A 25,804-nucleotide genomic window follows, 5' to 3' on the forward strand; every position below is an offset into this window, starting at 1 on the left:
AGTAACAGCACAGAAGCACTGGCTGTAGCGCTGAAAAGGAAGGAAATAGAAAATTTGCAGGCTTGAGAAATGAGCTGGATGTGCTTTCAGGAACAGCAGTTCTAAGATTAGGTAGTGCGTGTTTGCTAGCCAACTGAGTGTGTGCCCTTTGGGAAAGAAAGGAACAGTCAAGGGCAGAAGGCAGGGGAAAAGCTCTGTCAAAAATGGAGTCAAGAACCCCTCTGCTACCACTATTCTGTCACTTAAGAAGGAGCAGCATGGATAAATACTGGAAGGAAGAAAAATCAGCTCGTAAAGTCAGGCATTTATCCTAGTCTAGGTAATGAATAACCAATACATGCATAGTATCTTAGCAATGGAAGGAGAAAGGAAGGGTAGAGCTGGCGACATCAAAGAATAACTCATCCTGCCACAACAGCAAGGAATTCATGAATGCCAGGGAAATAGGGAGACTATCAGCTGTACAGGCAGGAGCTAAGTGAGCAGAACCTTGCAAAAATCACTAATTAAAACCTTACCTAACTCTCTAGTAGCTGAATTTTTTGTATTAAAATTATGAACACTGAAAGCAGAATGAGCATATACTGAGCTCTGTGGATGTGAGAAGTGTTTGCACTTTCTCCAGGTATGCAAAGGTAGTAGTGCCTTGTAGGTAAAGGCCATATTTTGTAAAAATTGATGTGATGATTACACCACCAACTGTGATGAATCTTTCCTTAGGGAAATAATGAACGTGAAACAGGCTTAAGAGTGGATATTAAAATCTGCTTTTGAAATTCATAATTTTAAACAGATTATTTGAAGCACTTTAAGTCAATATCTTCCATAGTGTATGGGAGCATAATACAGTCCATTGTAGCACTAGTCTTTAAGATGCTAATATAATTATAGGCTTAACTTTTGCCATAGCTGTAATGTTCCTCATATTTGTCATGCTACAGGTTTTAACAGACACCTGCATACCTAGAAAGGTTTTTAAAAAACAATCAACAGAAGCCCCCAACAAACAAACCAACAAATAAATCAAAACCCATATTAATTTGAGCCACTTTTGGCCTTCTAGCCAGAACTAGGCATGTCACTCTGAAGTACATGTATGTATTTGATGGTATATGCAGAACACGAGGCTTTTTGTATAACAAAAAGGGAAGGGAATGGAAAACCAATCATGAGGAGGGACAAGAAAGTAGACTTGACATATATGTATTTTGGGAAGGCATTCTTGGGAATTAGCATGGCTACAGCAAGCTGAATGCTTTGAAGAGTAGGACAGGTAGTAAGGGTCTGCTGCGAACGTGAAAAGAGGGCTGCTGTTGTCAGGGAGGGTGTGGGCTTCCTCGCAGCAGGTGAGAGTGACTTTGGCTTGGTGGGACAGCTGGTGATGGTGAGACAAACTTTGCTGTCTCTCAGCGGAGAGCTCCAACTCCTCACGAGATTTCAAAAGCTAACTCGTCTCAGCTTGGTACGTGCATTAGTGGGTTTCTAGCCCCAGCATATTATGAGAGATTATCCTGAGTGAAAATTTAGCCTAGGTGATGAGCAGAAAATCTTATGCTTGAACTTTCTCTTCCACAAGGAATGCTGGTAGAGCGTAAGCATGTAGATATGATTTGTGACTGGTTAAAAAAAGAGCACTTAGGTTTTCATGCACTTCTGTTTTCTTGAATAGTCAAAATATTTCTGCCAAAAAATAAAGTAGGCTCATGCCTTAGAAAGAAATAGCTGGAATCAGTTAAACAGTTGTAACAAAAAGTGGTGTTCACCTCTTACCGGGTCATAATAAAGGGAAAACGATACTGGGGAAGAACTGCTTGAGAGAAAGGCACGGGGGTGGCAGAAGGGGAGAAAGAAGTATGAAAAGAGAACAGACTCAAGGGCAAAAATGGAGGTGACTGTGAACACCAGGTAAGGGGATATTTTAAAAGCTGACCTGAATGAGTATAATTACTGGCAAATTCATGCTGAGTAGAGGACATAGGCAGCTGGCAACAGCAAAGCAGATTGTGTGAAATAAAGGCTGCGAATCAGAGAGCGTAAGACTAAGGATGGTTTTTCTTATACAAGGTGATGTGTCTTCAGCAGAACAGATGAGAGTATCAAGGCTGCAGATACTGTACACATTGGAGAAGAAGAAAATACAGAAATTGACCATTCTACCACACTCAAGTAGCAGTCACTGATCCTCTCTGGCCTGAGGACCAAAATGACTTTGCAGGTAAGATCTTCAAATTTGCTTAACCAAAGATGTAGAGATACTGGCAGCCTCCTTTGGTAGCAAGCAGACTTGTAGGTTTGTGGGCAATACTTCAGACTCATCTGGCAAAGTCCTTTGTGCTCCTTTTGGCACAATAGCTTTTAACTAAGTTGTTGTTTTGGCTTCTCCAGACTCAGAAATACAAAAGCAGGCTGAAAGGCAGGAGCATAAACCATTTAAAATTTTCCCCTGGGCAGACAAAAGAGCTTCCCACCACCTGCTTAATTGCCCCTCTGTGGGGTATTTGTTCGTGCAGTGATATGTGTGCAGGTTTGCTTCATTTCCCATCACAGTAGCTGGAGGGCTTGGATTGTTGTAACAGAGCAGACTGAGTAGCAGCCTGTCTCTTTCCAGCAGAAAACAAATGGAGCATCGAAGTAGCACATGCTGCTTTCTTGCTTGGGGTGGATGCTATGATCATAATGCAGTTATCTATATTTAAAAAAGAAGTCTTTTGTAAACATGCCTGTTGCCAGTATTCTGTTGTAAATATTTCAGAAGAAAAACGTTTGGTTTTGTTTTTTTGTTTTTTTTTTTTTTTGAAGTAGGTGTTGGCAGCAGCTGTAGTGCATGTAACATTCCAACATTTTTTCAGTTTATTTAAATTAACATAGCTGGAAATGTCAGTAGCCTTCATGAGATAAGGTTCTCTTATGCAACTCATCTCCCATCTTACCTGGTTACCTTCCTCTTCTGTATTCACTTTTATTTCTTACTGTGCACACTGAAAGAGAAGGGAATGGTTCTAGTCAATGCTAAAAGGACATGAAAAATTCTTTGGGTATTGTGGGTTACTCCCAGTCAGCAACTGAGCACTAACCAGTCTCTTACTCACTTACCCTCCTGTCTGGACAGGGGAAGAGAACTGGAAGAGCAAAAGGGAGAAAACTCATGGGTTCAGATAAGGCAGTTTAATGGGTAAAGCAGAAGCCACATGCACAAGCAAAGCCAAACAAGGAATTAATTCACTACTTCCCATTGGCAGGCAGGTGTTCAGCCATTCCCAGGACAGCAGGGCTCCATCACACATAACGGCTACTCAGAAGACAAATGTCATCACTCCAAATGTCCCCTCATTAGTCCTTATCCCCCCAGCTTTACATGCTGAGCATGACAGCATGTGGTCTGGGGTACCACTTGGATCAGTTGGGGTCAGCTGTCCCAGCTAAGAATCTAGAAATAAGTTTTTTTGGTGAAAATTGGTAGATAAAGAGATAAACTGATTTGGAAGGCTGCTGATCCAGTGCAAGAAACAAGCCAAATCCACAACTTAAAATACTGTAACTTTGAAATTTGGGGAGGGACAGAAGGGCAATGTTTGCGCACTAGAGTGAAGCCACCTGTCCTGCTGCAGTTCCAAGTCTGAATGGCTTGCAGGTACCACTCCCAGCTTTTAAGGCTAAATAGCTCAGAGCATATTCTGTTTGTTGAACCTTGATACTGTGTTGAATTTGATGGACTTCTTAAAATTGATTGTTAACTGGAATCTCTGTAACAGACTTAATTATCTGATATAAAAGATACTGAGAAGTTAATAATAAACTCAGAAATCTGCTGCTTATCCAGCTGTCCTGTTAATTATGCTAACAACACATTGGCAGTTGCTTTGATTTAAACACTATGGGTTTGGTTTGCCTTTCAGTTCCGGTTCACTTTCCACACACCTTTATTTCAGGTGTACTTGCTGCCGTTCCAAGTATACAAAGGAGCACACAAGGTCACCTAAGGAGGCTGCTGTGAACCACACACAAACTCTCCCCATCGGAGCATCCCTGAATACTCTAATACTGAAAGCCAGGTGCTCCTTTGTAACTGGAGCCAGCTGTTGCCTAATTTTGAGTAAACTGCTTCTCATAATAGCAATGGCTGTTTCATTTCATCCATTGAAGTGCAATTCAAAGGCCAAATCTCCACCCATTCTGAACACAGCATTCCTTTTGTCGCCCTTATATAAAGGTAAGGTTGCACTGGAGGCAGACTGGAATGCTTGTTCAGCCTCAGTAAAGACGTCTGGTCTCATGATAGTTGGAAAGATGAAGCTTCTGGTACTCTGTGAATTTTTGGTTGTCCTTCTTTTGTTTCTCAATGCCTTTACCGCAGAAGGTACAGTATATCCTTATAACACAATTGTCTCCTATCTTATTCTTTCCTTTTGTGATATAAAAACACTTTAATTAAAAGAAAACAGCTTGACAACTGGAAAGGAGAAAATGAATTTAGGAAAGGAATTAGACTGCAGAATGTGTTTGCATATCAATGCTTTGTTTTGTATGGACAGTAGTGTTTCCTATCTGTTACTTCCTCTTGCATTCCTCAGCATGATTAACTTTTACCTTAATCTGTGTTCTGAAACCTGCTCCTCTGAAAAAAAGTCTATTACTTTTCCAGTAGATAACCATCTGCCAATCTAAAAATTATATATTTTTTCTGAATTGTGAAAAATGCATTAATGGAAAAGGTTTCTACCCTTATGGAACAAGGGAATAGGTAGCATTCAGGTCACCAGAACTGGAGTAAATGAGAAATTCTTTACAGAACAGTGAAACAGGTGGGAGTGGCTCTTCTGACCTTCTATCAGTCTTGACTCATTTTTTAACCACTGGTATTTCACTTTAATTGCAGTATTCCCTTGCGGCACTGAGTTACCATTTTGCAGTATTCCAAATTGTGCAAATTCATTGAGCAGTTTAAATCTTAAAAACAGGGGGTTTTGCATCTATCTGTAGCCACATCTCTAGAGATGTCATTCTGGGTTTGCAGGGGGACAGTTTAGTAGGATTTTTAAATTGAAAGTTGCAACTTTTACAGTTACCTGTTCAGATTTGATGTTTGATGTTGTAAATCTTGGAGAGCTACCATGATTGCTCCATGCGTTTATTTTACACAAGATGTAAAGAATGAATATGAGATAAGGAAAACCAAATAAGCTAAATGTTCAAAGGTCAGGAGCAGCAGATTTGCCATGCTTTGTATTTTCTAGACACCTCATTAGAATCACTTTATTTGTAAATGAGTGTGGAGAGACATGGAAGACAACATGTGATTGTCTTTCAAACTGATCAAGTAAGCTGCCCAGTTTTCTCATTTACTGGAGTCTGTTCTGAGTGGTAGAGCTGTTTGCCAGAGCGGTGATACCTGAAGTTCTTCTGCTCCCTTTGCATTTTCCACTTCTCTATTTATTCAGGGTTCCCAAACCTGTTGATGAAAACGTAAGGAAGAGTGCAAAGGGAGTTGGAGAATTTCTAGATTTGTCTTCAGGAGCATAGTATAAGTCTGTCCAGAAAGGGCAGGAGACAGGAGTACCCTGTAAACCTAAACGAATACACTCAGCATCCTGTAATAATGCTCTCTTTTTATTACTGTGCATCCTAGGAGTTTGGTCCTTCAACGAGTCAGAAGGTGGAGAGAAAGTGTGCAAAGGACATTGTTCCTTATCCATAAACACACTGATGGGAAGGTAGAAGTGCCTGGGTGTACAAGATGAATGTAAAACCTGTTACAACAGAATGAAACGATGGTGACAAGATACTTCAGACCTCTTAGATGCTACAGCAGCCACAGCCACTAGCCTTGGCTGTAGAACTGTGCCACAGGGATTTCCAGAAACATTGAGCACATACGAGATTTTGTTTCTGAGAAATCACCTACCTCTGTCCTTTCTGACCTACCTCAGCTCCAGTGTCAAACTTTCTTCCCCCTTTAACGTGTCCAGCACATAACTTGTCAAGTGCAATCAACAGCACACTTATTTAGGTCTAGTAGGGAGGGAATAGCTAAATGGCTTTGCTCACCCAAAGAAATTTATTCTACGCTCCTGTTCATATGGACACAGAGATATGCTTTCTCCCACTTGGTAATCTTTTATGTTTTCATTAAGTGATGTAACTATAAAAAGAGCGCAGAGTTTTTCTTAGGTTAAAACATCTAGATTTGCTGCTTGTATTGCCAATATGTGACATTTCAAAGGGTAAAAATTCTTCATGTATCCAGTGTATGTACTCGTAATGATGGAAAAGAACAAATTAATTCCCATTCCATGCTAGGAATGGGAATAAATAAATAAATAAAGCTGTGCACAGGTGTAAACATGAGTCATGATGATGTTTTGTTTCACAGATCTCTCTGTTCAAGGATTTCAATGATAAATATGGTAATTAAAATGTCTGTGGACTGTAATCTATTTAGAATACATATGTAGAGCTATTTGCATTATCTGTCTCCACTGGTAATGTATTCTTCTTCACCCTTAGGTAGGAAGGTTAAAGAAGTCAGTCGCTCAAAACTACCCAAATTCAACAAAAAAGTGCCTAAAGGTAATAAGATTTACAGTTTCATTGCATTAATTAGGTAATCATTATAGATAAATCACAGTATGTAGAGGTTTTTCTGTTTGAAAACTTTGCAGAATTTTCCGTGAAGGTATTATCTTCATCGCACTACTGAAATTGTTCTCTTTTCTCAATTAACTTACTGAATGCTTGGATCAGGAAGAAATAAGAGCAGAAGAGAATCTGTTTAGTGCTCACAGTGTAAAACAATCAAGAGAAATATGATATAGTCTGATCAATGCATAAAGTATTCATATCACTTCCTGCTTCCTAGAAGGTTTTATTCTTGTTTTGAGGACAGAAAGCCATAGCATAGTCCCTCATTAATAAGAATAGTCTACAAAAGTCTTTTCATGCCTTTGCCTTGGTGTATTCCATCATTGCCTATTTGTGGCTGCATCCATCTCCATGTTTTGAGAGATCAACCAAAGTGTAATTCTGTAAATTCCTAAAAATACAGTTTTTGAACCCGCAGCCCCACCAGGAACAAGAATTACCTGAGATGGAATTTGTCCTAAATATGCGTGTCTAAAGACTGCACAAGTAGAAATCCACTTGCATTGAAGTACACGGTAGATTTTTCCAAGCTAAATATGTTCCCTGCTCAGAGCAAGTGGAAGGGGAAGACCACCCTGTGGTATTTTGAGACCATTTATTCCAAGGGGAAATAGAGAACAGCCACAGCCTTCAAAGCGAAGGCAAAGCACTTTGCTGCTTTTTAAAGTATCCACATTCTAGATGGGAGTTTAAAATGGTAGCTTCCCTTTCAGAAAACCAATCTTCACTGTTTGAGTTTTAGGTTTTGGTTTTGTTTTTTTTTCCTTGTTTTCTGAGTGGCTGGTGTCTCACTCTGAACTGGAGTTCCGATGCAAATACTTCGAGCTACAAGCTCAGTATTCCCTGCCTAGGTACCTCTTTGTTTACTTAAAATGCTCTGTGTACCTGCACAAGGCTGAAACCAGCCTCCTTTGCCTGGCTCTGGAACAAGGTAATGCCAGAATGAGTGAGGCAGCACAGAGTTACCTTAGCTTCTTGCTCATGTGAGCAATCGGAGAACTAAATCTGAAATTAAATTTCCCATTCTAGTTAGAGCTACTTTTGATAGCAAAATGCAGATTTCCTGTGGAGTCAGTGTTTGCTAAAGTGGTGATTGGAATTTCTGCCATCAAATCAGTGCTTTCACTGTATAAATATGGCAGTTTTATCTCTTAGCAACCTTGTCCACTTTCATATATCCTTATTATGGTGATTTGACACTGTCACTAGTCCAAAAAAGCTCAGTTTACTTCTTTCTGTATGTCCGTTGTATCCCTGGTTTCAGTAAGACCCCAGTAAAAAAGCCTAAACCATGAACAAGTTTAGGATAAAATGATTAGGTATGCTCTTTAGGATAACAATTTTTAAAGTCATTAAAATGGCTAGGTGATAACTTACATTAAACTCTAAAGATACAGAATTTGATTTAAAATAGTCTATTTCCTATTTACTTATTTACCTTCTAATCTTTTCATCCTAAAATGACTAATTTGGAACTAGATGATCTTAAGGTCCTTTCCAACCTTAACTGTTCTATTAGTCTATGATTCTATGACTAATTTGAACTTCCCAGCAAATTCATTCCAGCTGATAAAATACTTTAAATGCTTTGTTCCTTTTTGTATTTAGATAAACCTAGGTTTCCCTTTAGCTGGTGTCTTTCCCTCCAGTCTCCCAGTGCTGAATCATGGGTTTTGTTTTATAGGCAGTGTCTAATTGATACCAGAAACAGTGAACCCATTTCAGAGTTATGCTTGTGGGTCATGATTTTATATCTGTTTGGGGTCTTATTTAATTAGTAAGTGCAGTAGCAACAGAGGATTTCAGCTCTAAATGATCTGCAGCAACAACAGTGGGTTCACAGCTCATCTAAGAGGACTGCAGCATGCAGCTGAATGCACAGATGTGGCTTTTGTTGCTCTTGGCCTGAAAGGGATGCCATGTCTTACCTCGTGAGGCCTATAACCTTTCCAAAGTACTGAGACTTCTTACAATGAGCATGGTTATTACTTCTCATTCTGAGGTATGTTCTGCTATCTGACAAAGTAGGATGTGTTTTAGGGTTTTTTTATGCAACAGGCATGAAAACTCTCTGATAAAATGTGCTTCCAAAGCAAATGTTCCTTTGAAACTGCTCCCTGTGGGTAAAATACAGTAATACTGGTCTCGCAGAGCAATGGAAAGTACTATGTTGAGGGGGAGAAAGAAGTACAAAGGAAGCGCTCCATAAAACCCTGTAAATTCACCACAAGGATCTCTTACAAAAGGAATCTGAAATGTCTTTCTCTGTTGCAGACCTAGCAATACTTGATGATTTTTGCTTGTCCCCATTAGACTCTGCCCTTGCTCTCTTGAGCACTTGGACATGCTTACAGGGACCATCTCCTGCCCCCAGCTGCAGTCAAACCTGGTTTAGGTCAGGGATTGCTGTTTGCTTTCATGCATCGTGCTCCTGTCTGTTGCACATGCCTTCTTGTCTCTGTTACAAACCTGCTTATATGAAAATGCTTGATCTGAATCTGTTTCAACTCTTATTGAGAGGCAGGTGTAAAAGCTTAAGTGTAATGCAGCAACTGCCCAAAGCTAAACACAGTGGATTGCTTCATACACAGTTATGGACTGGAATTGTACAACGTTAGCTTTGTTTTGTGTTGTTCTGAGAGTTCTGGGTGACTTGTGAGTCTGTGGTGCTGTCTGTTCTAGAAGAATGCTACTTGCTTTACACAGTGCTTTTATGAGGGTTACTCTGCACCATTCTTTGTGCTGGGCATGTGCTTAGAGGAAGCTGCAAAGCCACTCAGAGGCTAACTCAGTGTGGCTGAAGGAGGCAGGTAATTTAACCATACTACTTTTAAAGCAAAACCACTGATTTTCTATAACTCTGTTCTTTCATCAGAAACAATTACTGTCCCAGAAAGAGAATATTTCAAGGCAATGTCAGCCTGTGGCTTCTGTCCAGGAAAGATGGTGAATGTGATGATAGTAAGGGGATGATACTGTTGATTGTGGGACTTGAGCTCTGGAGAGACAGTAGCACTGCCCCTGTAACTATGAAGACCTTCATCTGACTGTAGAAACTTCCAGCAGCAGCAATCATGTTTTCAGTGATTATGCACCCTTGGTACCGGGAGAAAAAGCTGCTGTGAATGATTGATCTCCAGGAACCTAATGACAAGGGAAATAAAAAGAAAACTACCATCACATCCATTTTCATTATCCACCCTGATAATTTAAGCCTGCCCATACAAACACAGCTTAGCTTCAGGTATTAAAGTTTTGTGCCATGCTCCACACTCCCAATTAAACAACTCTTTCCATTTTCTCTCCTTTCCATCTTTGTTTTACAGATATGAATTTCAAAATGAGTCTGATGGAAATAAGGAAATACTGCAAGAATTGTCCTCAGAAAGCCCTTAAAAAAGTTCCTGGACCCCTTCCACAGTTAAAATGAGCAGAGTGAGAACAGGATGAAAAACATCTGCCTGCTGGCACATCTCACAGTGCTTTACTTGGTGGAGGGCCCTGCTTGCACAGACAGGACATGAGTGTATCTTATTTTTTTCATTTGGGAAAGGCTTCATTACTGTTTATTCATTCACTCGGGCTCCATCATCTTGATAACATTAGCCTGGCAGCTAAAGAGTCAGGAAAAGCTGTCTGGCTGCCACCAGACTTCATGTCACTTGTATATTCCTCTGCACCAAACAGGGATTTAGGTCCTCAAGTGAGAGGAGAAGGAGAGCTGGTTAAAGACCTAGCTGAATCAGTATATTTAGTGTTTATGGATTGCCTGACAGGTGGTGAAGGACTGATGTTATTGTTTCTAGTTGTTGGTATATGTGCATATTTAACCTTTTCTATGAATGATTAATTTTGTATTGACAAAATGATCGTGTTTGTAGCTAGGCACATGATGATTTTTACTGCAGCCTTTGCTCTCAGTGCTTGAAATTCACTTGAAATTACATTTCTAGCAAGTGAGATAGAGTTCATCATTTAGAAACAGCTGAGAAACTAGATAAGCAGATTGTTAAAAAAGTGGTAAAGGACCAGATTTGAGTACAGTGGTAAGCTTTTGAGTATCATCTCCTCTGAGGGTTTAAATCTGACTTTAAAAGCAAAGAGACCTGTTTAACTTCCTAGAAGAATGTCATCAAGTGGTTATTAAACAGCATAGTGAAAAGTGTTAAAGCTAATCAGATTAAATATCTTCCTCCTGAAGCCAGAAGGCATCTGTTCTTTCAAGACACCTGAGTTGTGTGATCACCCAATAAACAAAAATTGCTGGAACATGAAATTAATGCAAAGAATAATACCAAAGGGCTGAACAACAGAGAAACTGGAGCACACTCTGCTGGTATCATTAGCAGTGATTGGTGTCTTTACTCACGTATCTTTTGTCCTTTCCTCATTGTCCTCTGCATATGCTATTTCTCTGCCTGGAGGCAAGTCCTTAAAACAGAATTATTTGCTTGTTCATAAATTCATTTTTCCTTCTAGTGAATATGAGGAGGAGGAAGATTTCCTGCTCTTGGGGAAATTGCAGATTGGAAATAATATTTTTTCCCTCAGTACTCATAGTACCACTGCTTCTCTTAAAATAATTTTCAGTATAATAGGAATAGTCTCAGTGCCCTTCAGAATTTGGAGGAGTTGAATGGGGGCAGTCAGAGGCCTGTTGTAGCCCACACAGGCAAATGCAATTCCCAAGGGTCACAGATACGGGCAGTTCCATGAAGCCATGCCCTCACTGTCAGTGTTTCTATTGTAATGAGCAATTGAACCTATTTCTGAGTCTCCTGTGTGCTTGTTATCGTTTTATTTTCTTATTAGTTTTGAGATTAGATAGATCTGACTCTTAGCTTCCTATTTTTGAAGAGCTGACCATGTATAGCATTTTTATATTGAGGATGAAGGAGCTGCCAGTTCTCCTCGCAAGATCTTTGAGTCAGGAGGATGGCAAAGCAGTTATGTTTGATTGTTCTGTTGCTGATCACTGGGCCAGCGTATTTTATTTCTATTTTGTCTTTTGTAGAAGGAATCCATAGAATACAAATGACAAATAAATGTGAAGAGAATTTTTGGTATTAAATGTTTGCAGCAGGTTTTTACTCTGTAAGATATAACCATGTGTGTTTTCAGCTCTATATAAAGCATTGTGAACAAGCATGAAGTTTTCTTTTACATCTGAAAAAATGCTGTACGATTTTTCTCTTCACTCCACACTCTCCAGTCCTCTTCAGGCAAAATGTTTTCTCTGATAGCAAAAACATAAGCATCAAAGACCATTAGCACAATTAAAAGAATACTATGGGTCTCTGGAGGGATCCTGGGACACCACTTAATGCGCTCCAGTATTTTTACTCTCTGAGTTTCCCTAACTGGCCTCAACCTAAGGTTAAGGGCTGTTCAAGTTAAAGATGCTACTTGTGTGAGGTCCTAGTCTTTGTTGAACAAAATAAAACAGATATTTTCAAATTATTTCAGCATAGATTGTGACTGCTGCCCAAACATGCTTTTTTGCTTCATCTAGAGGTATCAGGACGTCATATGTCAGCCCTTGAAGGTGATTCCTCAACAGAGTTTGATTTTTATGTACCAGGCTGTTTTCCTCATGTGGTAAAACAGAGCTACCATCTGATGCTGGGTTCACTTACAGGCATCTGTTCTTCCTTTTGTTTTCCTTTCACTTCTACATATATTTGTTTGGTATTACCTGAGGAGTAACATATATTTGCTCTGTGGGTTTTCAAAATGCACAAGCTGTATGCAGAAATAAAGTAGTAAATTTAGCTTGTCCAATCTGACAAATGTTTTGGGTTTGTGTTTTGGTGTTTTTTTTTTTTGTATCTTGTGTTTTTGTGTGCATTTGGCTGTCAAACAAGAAAATTGCACAATAGGAACAATAGTTCCTTCAAGTTCCAGGTTCCAGTAAAGGTGTTTTTGAAGTATCTCTATGCCTGTCAGAACAGATTAGATCATGGTCTGACCTTGTGAACTAAATGAGCCAGGTAGCCCCTCACTTTGTTTAGAACTTAATACCACCAGAAAACCTCAAATCAGTCTGTCTTATTTGGCACTATGACTGTGAATTGTCAGGAGCAATGGAGAAATGATCCCTGCTGTCAGGGAGTGTTGGTTGGTGCAGAGGCAGGTTTGGGAATCTCTCCTTTCAAAGTGAGTAATAAAAGAAATTAAATTATGTGGGCTTTATACAGAATGGGATCCCAAAAGGTCTAACGGGTGCTTCTGCTATTGGCCTTTCAGCCCTCTAAACTGTAGCAAACAACTGAGGCAAAGGCCTAGGTATAGTTGAAGACTTTAGGATTTTAGCTCTGGAGAAGTTCTGTTTATCCAAAGTATGGACTAATGGCAACTTCTTGGAATTGTGTTTGCTAAGGAAAACTAAAATTCTGCATGGACATTGTCATCTCAAATAATAAACTCAGGTGAAACATAAGAAAAGAGGGATAAATACTTCCTGTTGTAGATATACATGATACATAAGATATATAAAATAACTCTTGCCAAAACTAAGTGGAAGACTCCTGGTGACTTCAGTATTCATTGGATCAAGTCTGGAGATCTGTTGCCTGATTCTATTTAGTCTGATATTGTAGCTGCACACACACACACGCACACACACCCTGCCATGAATAGCTTTAGGAAAGTATTGTCAGACGGTGAATGCAGATCAGATGTGTATACCCTTTTACTAAAGTTTTTTCTGGGAAGAATTTGGCCAAAGCTTAGGACTGACTTTCTCCTCTTGTAGGTGGAAGGTGAGGAGAAAACTCCCTTACACATCAATCTTCTTTTTGCCTCAGATCAAGCAGTTCTTATTAGATGTGAGCAGTTGTCTTCACCGCGGCTAATTTCTCTGCAAGATTAAGTATTCTTTCAATTGGTGGTGGGAAGCAAGAGAGCTCCTTAGTCCGACATGAAATTGCATGAACTAAGATATTGACTCCAACCTGTTTATGTCTGTTCTTCCTAGTAGCCCTTCAGTATTACAAGACTTAGGGCAGCCACTGGATAACCTATGTTGGTTTTGAACGCTAAAAGGTCTTGTCATGCTTTGCCTTTTAAGCTCAGAGGAGGGGTATTGGCAGAGGAAGCATTCCCAAAAATTGCTTTGGTTTTCAATATTTCAGTGGTGGTGATATCTGCCAGAAAAGTTCAGTGTCTGGACATGGATTTGTTCAAGTTGTCATTCAACCTTTGTGCCAGCATTGGTTAGTGTGTTTCAGATGCACTGACTGTGAGTATCTTCAGATGTAGGGGATTAAATTCCACATTTTCAGGCTGATGCTCTGCAAGGGAGTGGCTAAGGCCAGAGATTTGCTGTAGGATAAGCACCTTATATTCACAATGCCATCTGGTCAGCCTCTTTCAGAGGCTTTCAGCATTATCAGAGAAATCAGGTCACTATGTGCCTGTGAGAGATCCTAAACTGAACATGACTTGTCTGTCTCCTTCAGCCTGACACTATCACAAAAATCTCTGTAGTCACAAGAAGCTGTCATTCCAAGCCCAGTTTCTGTCAGAAACTCAAAACTGCATCAAGAATGATGCATAATGATCCAGTTCAAGAGCTGATTAGTCCCAGCTGGCAGTACAGCACAGATATTCACAGGTGATGATTTAAACCTTATATAGGAGGCATTCAAAAGTTCAGTGCACACAAAAATGCCCGGTCAGTGGATGATTGTGATTAACTGCCCACTAGGCACCTGTACAATCTCTAAACTGTATTAATGTTCACATGCATTTCTGGTAAGTGTAGTGCAGTCAAAGCAACTTCTAGATCCTGGCTAATAGGATCTCCAAGTCCAAAAGATAAAGAGCAGCAGTGTTTCCCTCGTTTGACTGGCAAGATGGCACTTTAGGGCTTAAGTCAGTGAAGAAAAGTGGTTATCTGCTGGGTTCTGTGATTGTTGTTTTGTCATCAGCAATGATCCTAACCTCGGGGGGGGAAAAGACATTCTTGAGGCACTGTTCAGTTAGACTGTAGTCCATACAGTTTGCCTGGTCTATGAAAATCAAATCTCTCTATCCTGCTCTTAAAATCAGCTCCCAAAACTGAAGTGTACTGGAAAATGCTGTCTTTGCAAAGTGAGTTCTAAAGACAAGACTTCCTGTTTGCACTGTTGCAGAGCCCTGTCACACAGTCAGTGCCAGGTGTGTGGTTTTACACACAGCTTTGTGCCAGCAAGGCTAAAACCTGTTTCCACCCTGGAATTTTCCCCAAGAGGTCAGTGTGCCTGGGAAGAAAGATGTTGTCCTACAAAGAGAAGATTGAAGAAAAAAAGAGAGCATTTACAAATGCTATCAGAGAAGCAGCCAGATGGTTGAAAACAAGATTCTGAATGAGATGAGATAATGCAGCAGTGTTCGCAAGTCCTTCTTTAAAGTGTTCTTTTCAACTCACTGGCTTTCCAGTTGTTAACTTTTCATTATTTGGGAAACAGTAAACGATGACAATTGTCACTGGGCTCTTATCTTGAAATTGTTTGAATGTACCAAGGTTAAACAATTCATCATTATCCTTTACCTTAGTTAAATATCTATCAGTATTGCTGCTTTCTTCTGCAAAAATCTTCAGGTGAGTGGCTGATGAAAAGAGAGATTAAAAAAAAATCTGACCTGAAGTTACGTCTAGCAAAGCACTGTGTGCATGGTTGGCCTTAACCTCATAAGCTCCACCTTCGATGATCTCTGAAAAGAACTCCCCTAGATTTCCATCAATTTAAGTGAAGACTCAAGAGATTTTAAAAGAGATCCTTAAGTCTGAGAAGGGAAGCCAATCTTCTCTTTGTGATGTTATTATAAATGTGCTTTGCACCTTTCCCTGTCTATTGAAAAAAATTTCTCTCTGCTTCCTTCCCCAACTTTTTTTCCATGCTTTCTTCTGTTCCTACACATGTTTTTACAGTTTTTGATGCCAAGCTTTCCTTACTGGCTGTTCTGACTAGAAAAGTCATCTTTTGTCTCAAGCAAGATGGTCCCCCACCCATTCTTTGTCAGATCTATGTGAGATCTTATCTCAGAGATATTATTCTGCTGTCTAAATTTCCTCAAGTTGTTCTCCTTGTGCTGAACTACTTTAACTCCATGAATTTCTGTTCATGAGACTGACTGGAGCGCACATTGTCAAAAAGATGTGGCATAAAATATTTCTGCATTGCATTTGTTGTTTCCAGACATAATTTTTTTTTCAAGGACAGTTTCAGTTACAAGATTTGAGCATCTCTGTTTCAAGGCATCATCTAATCATGTTAAAGTCACAGTGAGTAGGGATTTTTCTGTCACTTCGTTTGTGTTTCAGCCTTCACTGTCGTAATTTTGGATCATGTAATCCCAGTTACCAGATGTGGAAGTCTGTTCCCAGCTAATTTCATTAATTTCTCAAATTAAAATTTGTTTTTGAGATTCTTCTTATATAGTTCTATTGATTAGCTTTATTGAATATTATCATAAAAAAAAACCAACAACCCAAATAAGCACAGTACTTGAAGGCGTGGAAGGAAATGGTAAGAGCAGAGGTAGACATAGGAGACACAGGCAGAGCTGGTAGGTATGAAGAGCTGACATCTGGAGAGGTTAAACTATTTATTTTGAGAACCAACATATGTACAGGACTATTGGCTGTAGAAGTCTCTCCAGGCAAAAGCTAGACAGCTGCTAGAAAAGTGTATGTGGGAATAGAGATAGTCCCACATATTTTTGAGGTAAGGTAAATTGCCTCAAAGTGGAGTATTTAGGCCTTTTGTTATAACTAGAAAACTTGCTGAAATACATCTTGCTTTCTAGGTTAAGGATAAGCACTATTTTTGTCTAAGGCTGCCTAAATGCTCAGGTTTCTCTCTGTTACAGCAATCGAAGGCTGAGATATGCTGTGGGCTGGTTGGACCTCCCAGATCCTAACAAGGTAAGTACCTCAGTACTTAACCCAATTTGAGAATTGCTGAGTTCTGGGATTCCCTTCTGAGAACGTTAAGGCTCACATCTGCATTCCAAAGAGGCGTCATAGGAAGACCCATCTGCAGCCAGGGTGTCACACGTATATCTGAGTAAAATCCAGGTAATTCTCCACACCAGCCCCTGTGGCTGAAGTGCTGGTGTTGTCTAGAGTGGATTTCTAGCAAGGGTTCATCTAATGGTATTCATGCCATTCCTGTACTGAACAGCTGAGTTTGGTTATACATGGCAGTGAAAAGAGCATGTTTAGTTTTCATACATCCCCTGGTTCAACAGATCATATTAATGCCATGTAAGCAGGGCATCTTTACGGTGATGCCCATGGTATGCATGCCAGCCAGAAGATTTATGAGAAGAACACAGGCATTTCTTTGCTCTGCCTTGACAAGTCTTGTTATTTTTCTCAGACACACTAAGTAAACTGTAAAACCTTGATTCATTTGTTATTCACACCCCACCTCTGAGTTATATGTACAACTTTTACAGGCAAAACAATGAACAGTACTAGTTCTTCCATAAATAACTTAGACTGTCTGTTGTTAAATGTCATATTTCCGATCTGTGTCATGCTCTGTGGCACCACATCCATCAGAGATTATGCTGCTGGAATGAATGTGGGCCACCTAAATATACCTGGATATTCTAGGGACTATTTGTTCTTCTTCTGTCCCTGTCAAAACAAAATGAGGAGAGTGATATGTAGCTTCCAAAGAGGCAAAGTTACTGAATCGTAAACAGATTTTGCAGAGGCCTTTAAAAGCCTCTAAGCTAGTTAAATGGCATAGCAGGAACCTTAATTACCTAGCAGCTGTGGCAAATATTCTCCTTTCCCCAGTTACCTACAGCAGCCTTTTTGCAAACGCTATAAAACGCTCTTGGCAGACTACAACCAGGATGAGCTGTACCTGAGATGAAACAGTGGGAGTGTTACTTCTTTTTCTTAGGTGTTCCTAAACCTTCTCTGCTGCCACCCAGAGTCAAGGACAACAACTCATGATGAATCATGCAGGCAAGTGCCCCGAGGTGTTTGTTTTGCAGACTGTAGTTTCTTTTCTGAGGGGAGGACAGCATTGCCCCTTTACCTATAGGGAAAAAACCCTCACTACATTTTGGTGGGAAGCACTCTGACATCCTATTAAAAGTCACCGTGGAAATGCTAAAATTGCTAGATGCTTAGCGTCTGCTGTCTCTCTGTTTTCTTCCCATTGTCATTTCTTAATTCCTTTGTAGATAAGGGCATCACATCTGCGGTTCTCTCATGATATTGTTGTACAAAGCTGTAGTATGTCATTAAATATATTGTGGTATGTGAAATAACAGGACTGTCTGACCTCACAGGATAGTGTTATTCATTTTTTAAGACCACTTTGTCTAAAGGAGCCCTGGGTACATCCTGTTCATAGACCATTATCTTACCGTGTTTGCTCTGCTACTTGTGTAACTTTTTTTGGTTCCTGATGTGCTGCAGTGAGTCATTTCTCACAGTTTGTGCCAAGCAGAAACACTATCAGAGGTCCAGTAAACTGGGGTCCACAGAGAATTAAAATTGTATTTATTTAGATTATATATGTGGAGTTTGGCCTTTAAAAATACTCCCCCAGCAAGAGAAGATTCTAGACTGACTCCACTATATAAGACCATTTAAGAAGTTAGGGACAGGAAAATCTGACATTATTCTGTGCCCTATGAAATATTGACCATACATACCTCCATAATTTGGTCTCTGTCTGTGCGTGCTGAAACAATGAAGTATTTCCTCCTTCAAGGTTTGTCTTGTAACCTTACAATAACACTTCACTAGCAGTTACTGGAACAAAACTGCTGACTTCCTTCTAGCTTTTCACGGCAGTGGGAGTGAACACAAGTGAGTGGTTTTAGTGCAGGTAGACCGAGTTTTGGTTCATTTTCTTTAAAAAGCTCTCACCCTCAGATTTGGTCATGGTTGTAAAGTTCGTTTTCACAGGTATGAGATTCTGTATGGATATAATTGTATACCTGCTCTTTTAGAGAGTCTTGCCGTCTATTTGGAAGAGAAGCTTCTTGCTGTACTTACTGCTTTGTATGTCAAGTGTATAGTGGATACACATATGGGACAGCCCAGCTGTGATTACAGCTCTGTTAAACTCAGGGTTGTTAGGGTATCTGTCTTACCTGTGCTGTATGTTGCAGACACGCCCTGCTTGCCTGCCTTTGCTCTTTCAAAGCTAAATAAGAAGTTTCCTATCACATTCAAATTTGCAAGAGTAAGGAGAGTTTTAAGTCAGAAGCATAAAATCTGAAGACTCCATAGTTAATATAAAGCAAAGCAGGGCAGTGCAAAATAATTTAGTCTCTGTTAGCCTCTAATTTTATTTTTCTTTCTATTCTTAATTGTTAAATTGCAAATACATGTAACCATCTGAAAGCTGATTGAAATGCAGCTCATGGAAACCTCACATTTATATGCCAAACAGTCTTCCTCCAGGTAGGCAGCTCTAATGTGATTGCCCTGAGGTGGAAGGGCCACCCACAATGCGGAAAGAGTAATTTATCTCTGTGCCAGCTCAGACTTTGCCCTCTCTGCTCAGACTGCCAATTCGGGTAGCAGTGAGTGTCTGCAGGGATGATAGTGGCCAAATAGAGGCACCTGCTCGTTGCCAGCTGTAAGCAGGCCTCCTGGGGAGCCCTAAGCTCAGACTGGTGTTGCTGCAGGGGTGAGGGGTTGGGGTCTTGTTGTATTTTATGTGTTCTTTAATGCTGGCATCTGTTGCTAGTTCTAGTCTGGCCTACATTTTCTGTGTGGTATTGAGACTGGGCTCAAGAACAGCTGTCTTGGTGAGGCCCATTATTCCCATATTCAGGGATGTAGAAATAGAAGAAGTGTAGCTCTCAGTACTTGTGGAAGCCCATTTCTTCTCAGCCATACTTGGCTAAGGAAGACTAGTAGTCTCAAACTGGGGTTTAGGGCTAAGAAAAGTAAACATCTTGGTTCCTGGGTTTTTCCAAGATTCTTGAAGGCTCAGAGCAATAAGAGGGAAGAAGCTGGTAGGGACTTGTGTGTGGTCAGTTTTTTGTCTGGCCCCTGTGCCCTGTAAGGATCTGGTTTTGGTTTGGGGTATGGATTTCTTCTGGGGGAAGAGAAGCCTTCAATGGCTCAGGGTATCTCAGTGGGCTTAACAGTGCCCAAACCAGCAGTTGCAACAATGCTGTCCTGGTGCCAGTACACACAAGCTGCAGTCAGAAGGGGTGAAGTCTGCAAAAGTATTCATTGCATTGTTGTAGCATCCTTCAACATTAAAACTTTTATTTTATAAAAATTCAGGTTGTCCAGCAGTCTGCAGTAGATCTTGCTAGTCAGTGACCCAAACCCAGAACTTTTTTCCTGAAACTATTGGATCTTTCCAGATATGTTTTCATACTGAACAGTATATATTATATTTCACAGTAAATATCAATATATTATATGTCATAGCAAACAGAACATCCTGGGAAAACAAATGGTTCAGTTCAAATGTGTATGTTTTGTTCTTCTTTATGGTTCTTGCTACTTGATACACTAAAAATATATGAAACCAAAAGTTTCTTCTACATAGACAGAGCAATCTTTCTATTGCTAAAACTCTTGGGACAGAATATACTGCTCTCCAGAAAGCCCCTCCTTCACCTTTTTTTTCACAAAGTGAAAATGTATCAAAATCAGCCTGGATCCATGGACTGTATTAGCTTTGATGAAAGCACATTTTCTGACAGAAACAAAGTACTGTCAGAGTATTGCTGTGCTAAGTACGTATCTGAGTGTGCATAGACACATACTAGCTAGGTTTTCAAATTCTAAGGGGATTAAGAGCTCAAATTCATTGAAATTCAGAAGTGAGACATTTTGCTTCCTTGGAGATGCAGGCCCTAGAGATTTAGATTCCTGGGGGATGCAACCAGGAGAACAGGCAGCTATTAACTTGAACAAAAACTAGGAAAATAGTATGTAGAAAAAAAGCTTGTTGTTAGTTCTGGACTGAAGAGGCAGGTGAAAGGACATCTGGATGCTATTTATGTTTCCTTTTGGGCACCATGCAGGTGCATTTCTGTGATTTTATCAGTGGTTTAATATTACTTTTGACAGTGGTGGAATGGTTAAATCTGTAACAGGGACTACATTTGTATCCATCTTCTATATGTGTATCCCCTCCCACACAGTTTTCAGCTTTAGATACCCATATCATGAATTTAAATGTACTAAAAATACATTTGTTTTTCTTGGTTGCCTGCTGCAGGCTCCCCTGAGCTTTGCAGTCACACATTGATTCGACACAGAGCCTTTACAAACACTGCTCTACAAGAATAGTCATACAGTCACACCTAAAGTCTGATCTTTCAGGAGAGGGTTAGAAAAAGATCAAGATGACAAAGAGCCTTCCCTTAGTTTAACTTTCTTGCTTCTGGCAGATGGTGATTTAGTGCCTTACTGAGCCAGGGTTTGCATCCGTATCGCATTTGCTAGTCACCGATGAACCTAATCTTCAATAATTTGTCTAATCAAACAAATTGGAGCCTTTTTAGGCTTTTGCTCTGTGTACCATTCTCTGGCAAGTTCCACAATGGATGATGGATTTTGGCAATATTTTGTCCAAGAGTTCTACCTTTCTGGGAGCCTTATGGTTGATTTGTTTTGCAGGCAGAGGTGTCTTCCCAGCAGCACTGTAGGTCCAGGGAAATCTGAAGGTGCAGAAATGCTCTGTCCACAGCATGGGAGTATCACAGCGCTGTATCTGCAGCAAAGACTTCTCTCCCATGGCCTTCTCCATCACTCATTCACCCTGCAGCTTCAGCAACTGGTGAGTAAGGTACGCTATAAATATGCAGCAGGACCTAACTGGCAGCTCCCTCTGTAGGAAAAATAACACAGAAACTGCCCAAGCCATCCCTCTCCTGTGCATGTGAGGAAAGCTAGCCCAGGAGCGCTGCCCACCTTTAGCAGGCAGGTGTTGACAAGGAAGATGCTGTCTGCAGGGTTAGGTGTAGGAAACACTTGTCTCTCCCAAAATCTTAGCAGGTAATGATAAAACACATGGATGAATGAGGGAGCAAAAAATCTCCACTGTTGGCCAGTCTGGAGCTGCTTCCTGGCTCTGCACTTGCTTTCCGTGTCTCCAGCCTGTTCTGGAGCTAGCAGTGGTTTGCCTGCCCACAGCCTAGCTGGATGCTGCAGGACATGCAGCGTCCCACCGAGTTACATGGGACCCATGCACTGATAACGGCCACGAGGTCCTGCTGTAGCAGGAATGCTCCCCAGCCCTGAGAAGGCCCCGAGGGGCTGACAGCACCGTCAGGTCATCCTGTAGCAAGCTCTGCAGCAGCAGCAACTCTGTGGGAGACCTGAGTGTACCAGATGGGGTACCAGGGCTCTCCTTGCCAGCACCAGCGCCAAGGGGCTCTGCCTGGAAGAAAGTGTAGCTTCTGTCACATTTTAAAGTATTGCAATGAAAAACTCTGTGATTAATTTCTTAGACATTTCTTTCAGGCAGGCTGTTAATTAAACCCCAGAAAACTCCATTAACACATCCTTACAGGGTAAGTGCTTTGCCTTACTCAGGTCAACTTTAAACAGCTAAGCCACTACATAAACATCTCCTTGACTGGAAGCTAAGTAGTACCACTGATGAGGTTTCTTTTAAGCAGCCGAAAGCTTTGTATGTGAATAACTTCCCAGGGTGACTGGTTTTTAACTCTATAATTATTGGATGATATATATTTTACAGCAGCGCAAACACCTTTTATGTGCAGAAAATCAAAGCAAGCAATGAAAAAAAGCTACTTTATTAACTTGGTGGCTAAACACACTTTTTAGTATGTTGGTCAAAAATTACCTCTGAATGTAAAAGGCACTTTCAGAAATTCATGCAGTTTAAGAATTAAATGATCAGGCCAGCTCTTGAAAACAGCATTTTGACTTCTGCATTTTTAGTATGCAATTTTGTGTACTTTTTGCTATCATAAATGTGATTGTTTCCTTTAAATGAGGAACAATCACATTTATTGTTTGTTGCTAATGCTGGATTTTCTTCCTTTGTAGTTTCTTAAGATTATCAAAGCTAAAATAAAGAGGAAACTCTTTTAGTTCTCAAAAATAGAGGACTGGCTTAGAGAGTTAAAGACAGAGTTTAGAATGAAAATGGTTTTTTACTTTACCTTCTCTCTGACTTGTGTGCTTGGACAACACAAATACAGTACTAAAAGCAGAACCTATGAGAGTTCACTGATTCCTCCAAATCTTGTCTCAGAAATGAGTCCCACAGCTCCCTGCAAAGTAATTGGTCTAATTAGGTAGTAGGAAGGAGCTTCTTTAAATTCCTCAGAAATTAAGACTTGTCATCCGCTTAACATCTTAGCATCTGCTACTGCCTCTTGCACATTTCTCTACTACATCAGTCTGAAGGACACTTTCCTGGACCTTTCAGAGAGAAAAACAAAACAAAAAAAAACATAAGTTGAAACAGAGAAGAAATTGGCACTTTCTTCAGTGAGATGAAGCATGTAAGGCATTTCACTCCCTCCTTATTTCTCAGTTTGGTGCACGTTTGTCTGGGTGAGTACAATAATCAATTTGTTAAATAAAAATGCAGGAGGATACAAGCAGAACCTTAAATCTTGTATTAATCCTTACTGATGTGGTAATGTTGTCCTGAAATATTTTCCTTGGCAACTGATCCCCGTGCAAATGTTACCCACTGTGTTTATAATTCAGAGTTTGGTTTCAAAGGGGCTGTTTGAAGCTCTAACAGTCAGTCAGTAGAATGACAACTAATTTGTTGTTTCTTTTTTTTTTTCGTTTTAACTTTGCTGTTGTCTGGCAGGAAGTAAGTAACTATTTAATTCTGGGTAATTGCTCTTGGTGTGGGCATAATTTTAAGACACAATGTGGTTAGAATATTGGGTAAGGTACTGAGGCACTGGGAAAGTTTCAGACTTACATGTGTAGAGTATGTGAGAGGTGTACAGTCGCTGGAAGCTGAAAAGGTTAATTTTGCAATGAAGTTATCTGTGACAGATGTTTTAAAGAGACCCTGCTACTTGGTTTGTTTGGTTTTGGTTCGGGTTTTTTTTCCATATACTCTTCCTCTATTTGATGCTGTGTGAACACTGGCACAGCAACAGGTAGATGTAATATTATTTAAAATACCTGTACCGATATAGTTCTGAAAGTCCATTGCAGCAAATGTGTAAGTTACACACTCATAGTATTTCCCAAACAGCTCATGTTTACTGAAAGTCAGGTAACAAAGCCAAATAACTGCCACCTACAAAATGCTTTTATTTGGCTTCTGTTTTGTTTTAATTGCAGTTCAGGCAAATTATGCCCCCTATTTCTTTGATAACGGAGCCAGAAGCACAAATGGGAACATGGCACTTCTCAGCCTTTCGGAGGACACACCTGTTGGTCAGTATTAAAATTAGTATGTTTAAATTGTGACACTGGACCTTCTTGCTCTTTTGATTAGCAACATGTATTTTGTTGTCGGTTGTTGTTGTCTACTGTGGTCTTATGTGCTTTTCTCTCAAGCTTTTAGTTGGCCCAAATTTAAAATGACATGTTTGAGTTGTGGCTGCAATTTAAAACACAAATTTTAGCTCCCCTTTTCTTGGTCCACCATTTTTTTCACAGCATTAGAGCACAGATATTGCTGGGATCAGAAATAATGGGGGTGAGGGGCTTCTTACCAATCTGTAGATGCTTATGAGAAGAAAGCCTAGTTGTTAGTAATTTTATCAGCCTTGGTAAAAGCAAGCTGTACATTGAAAAGTAATAGAGGCATGATTTTCTTTGAACAGTTATCGCATTTTTCATGTTTATGGTACAAATGTTATGGTAGAATAATTTCTGAACACTAAAGAAAAAGGGTTTGTTTTATGAAAATTCAAAAAATCTATTACAGTGATGAACATTAAGAAAAATTCAACAGGAACAAAAAGGCCATTTATAATCAATATTTTTCATGGAGAAAGAATAATTTCTGAACACTAAAGAAAAATTTATGCAAAATCTATTACAGTGATGAACACTGCCTTTTCTTCAAACATTGTACTGAGGCTTGGTCTAGGATTTTTTTCCTGTTTGTCTGTAGCTTTTACAGTCTAAATCAGGAGAGTGCTTAGCTATTGCAAACAGTACTATCTGTTACCTGCCTCATGCATAGAGGAGGAAGATGGCTGTGCAGAGGTTGCACAGCGGGGGGGGGGGGGGGAGAAGGATCCAGAGGGCACAGCGCCATCTGGAAGACCAACACTGCTGGCCTTGCCTTCCTAAACATGACCGGGGTCACTCATTGCTTTGGGAAGCAGCAGCTACCTGGCGTTTGTTCAGTCTCCATTCCTGGCCCAGTGGTGTCAGTGTCAGCCAAGATCCACACTGGGCATGCTAAACGATGAGGATAGGGTAACTGGGAAGCAGTGACTTCTTTGCCTGCTCAACCAGAGAAGAGGGGAAGGTGGGACATAGCATAGAGGTGACGCATCTAGCCAAAGAACTTAAAAAGAGCTTGCTTATGATGCAGAAGGGATTTGCTAAAAGCTTGGTCAAGCTTAAGGTGGAAACCTCAGCTGAAGGCCAACAGTAATGTAGTGGCACTTGCAAAAGCCAGAAACAGATCAAGGAGCTGCAGTTTTTGCTGTGCTTCTGTCTGGATTCATGCAGAAACCACACTTGCTCAGCCTTGGTGATCCAGACAGCTCTGCTGCCTGTTGGAGTAAGATTAGCCACTGGAATCACTCACCTACTGGTGTACATAAGGCTTGTAATGCCAGATAGCCACAGAATGGGACCCCGACTCAGTTTGTTTGGGGTGGTGTTTGCCAACTCCACCACTCAAACCGCATGCAGTACAAGTTGCTTATTATCAAACTCCCATCCCCTGGTGTGGTGCTAGACTGCAGACATTTACAGAGCATCAGCCTCTCCCTGCCACTGCTGGGAGCCTCCAGCCACCTGCATGAGGTTGGGGAGCTAAAGATGGCACAGAGCTGCAACATAGTCAGAAATGTCCTTCCTATCAAGAGCACAGCACCACGTGTACTCTTGGATGACAGCCCTCCCTGCAGCAGCAAAGTGCAGTAATTTGCCAGCACTGAGACACAGTGCATCTGCTGTGGGGCTCCAGGTAGAGGAAAATGGACAGCATGCATGCTTCAACAGATAAACAGGAGTGTGAGGGATCAGAGCCCAGGTTACTGT

The 25,804-nt window shown here is 40.5% G+C and overlaps 1 protein-coding gene and 2 long non-coding RNA genes across 8 annotated transcripts in view; all 3 read left to right on the forward strand.

Moving 5' to 3' along the window:
- Positions 1-4,217: 4,217 nt before the first annotated feature.
- On the forward strand, positions 4,218-12,099 carry LOC130605794 (uncharacterized). Its single transcript, XR_008973784.1, has 3 exons — positions 4,218-4,357; positions 6,505-6,567; positions 9,966-12,099. It is a non-coding gene; the product is annotated as an uncharacterized LOC130605794 (long non-coding RNA).
- Positions 12,100-16,223: 4,124 nt separating this feature from the next.
- LOC130605797 (uncharacterized) lies at positions 16,224-23,054 on the forward strand. The gene is made up of 3 exons (XR_008973786.1): positions 16,224-16,549; positions 21,136-21,410; positions 22,965-23,054. It is a non-coding gene; the product is annotated as an uncharacterized LOC130605797 (long non-coding RNA).
- The window catches only part of CDHR1 (cadherin related family member 1), a 41,843-nt gene continuing 39,083 nt past the window's right edge, over positions 23,045-25,804 (forward strand). For all 6 annotated transcript variants that reach the window (XM_057421566.1, XM_057421564.1, XM_057421563.1 and 3 more), the window contains exons 1-2: positions 23,045-23,161; positions 23,918-24,013. In XM_057421566.1, coding sequence (XP_057277549.1) covers positions 23,101-23,161; positions 23,918-24,013 — 157 coding nt within the window. In that variant the 5' untranslated portion in view covers positions 23,045-23,100. The remainder of the gene's footprint in view (positions 23,162-23,917; positions 24,014-25,804) is intronic.

Source organism: Pezoporus wallicus, unplaced genomic scaffold (genome assembly GCF_028554395.1).
Source record: "Pezoporus wallicus isolate ANWC-B61680 ecotype Strahan unplaced genomic scaffold, APGP_CSIRO_Pwel_v1 contig_4816, whole genome shotgun sequence".
Taxonomy (NCBI): domain Eukaryota; kingdom Metazoa; phylum Chordata; class Aves; order Psittaciformes; family Psittacidae; genus Pezoporus; species Pezoporus wallicus.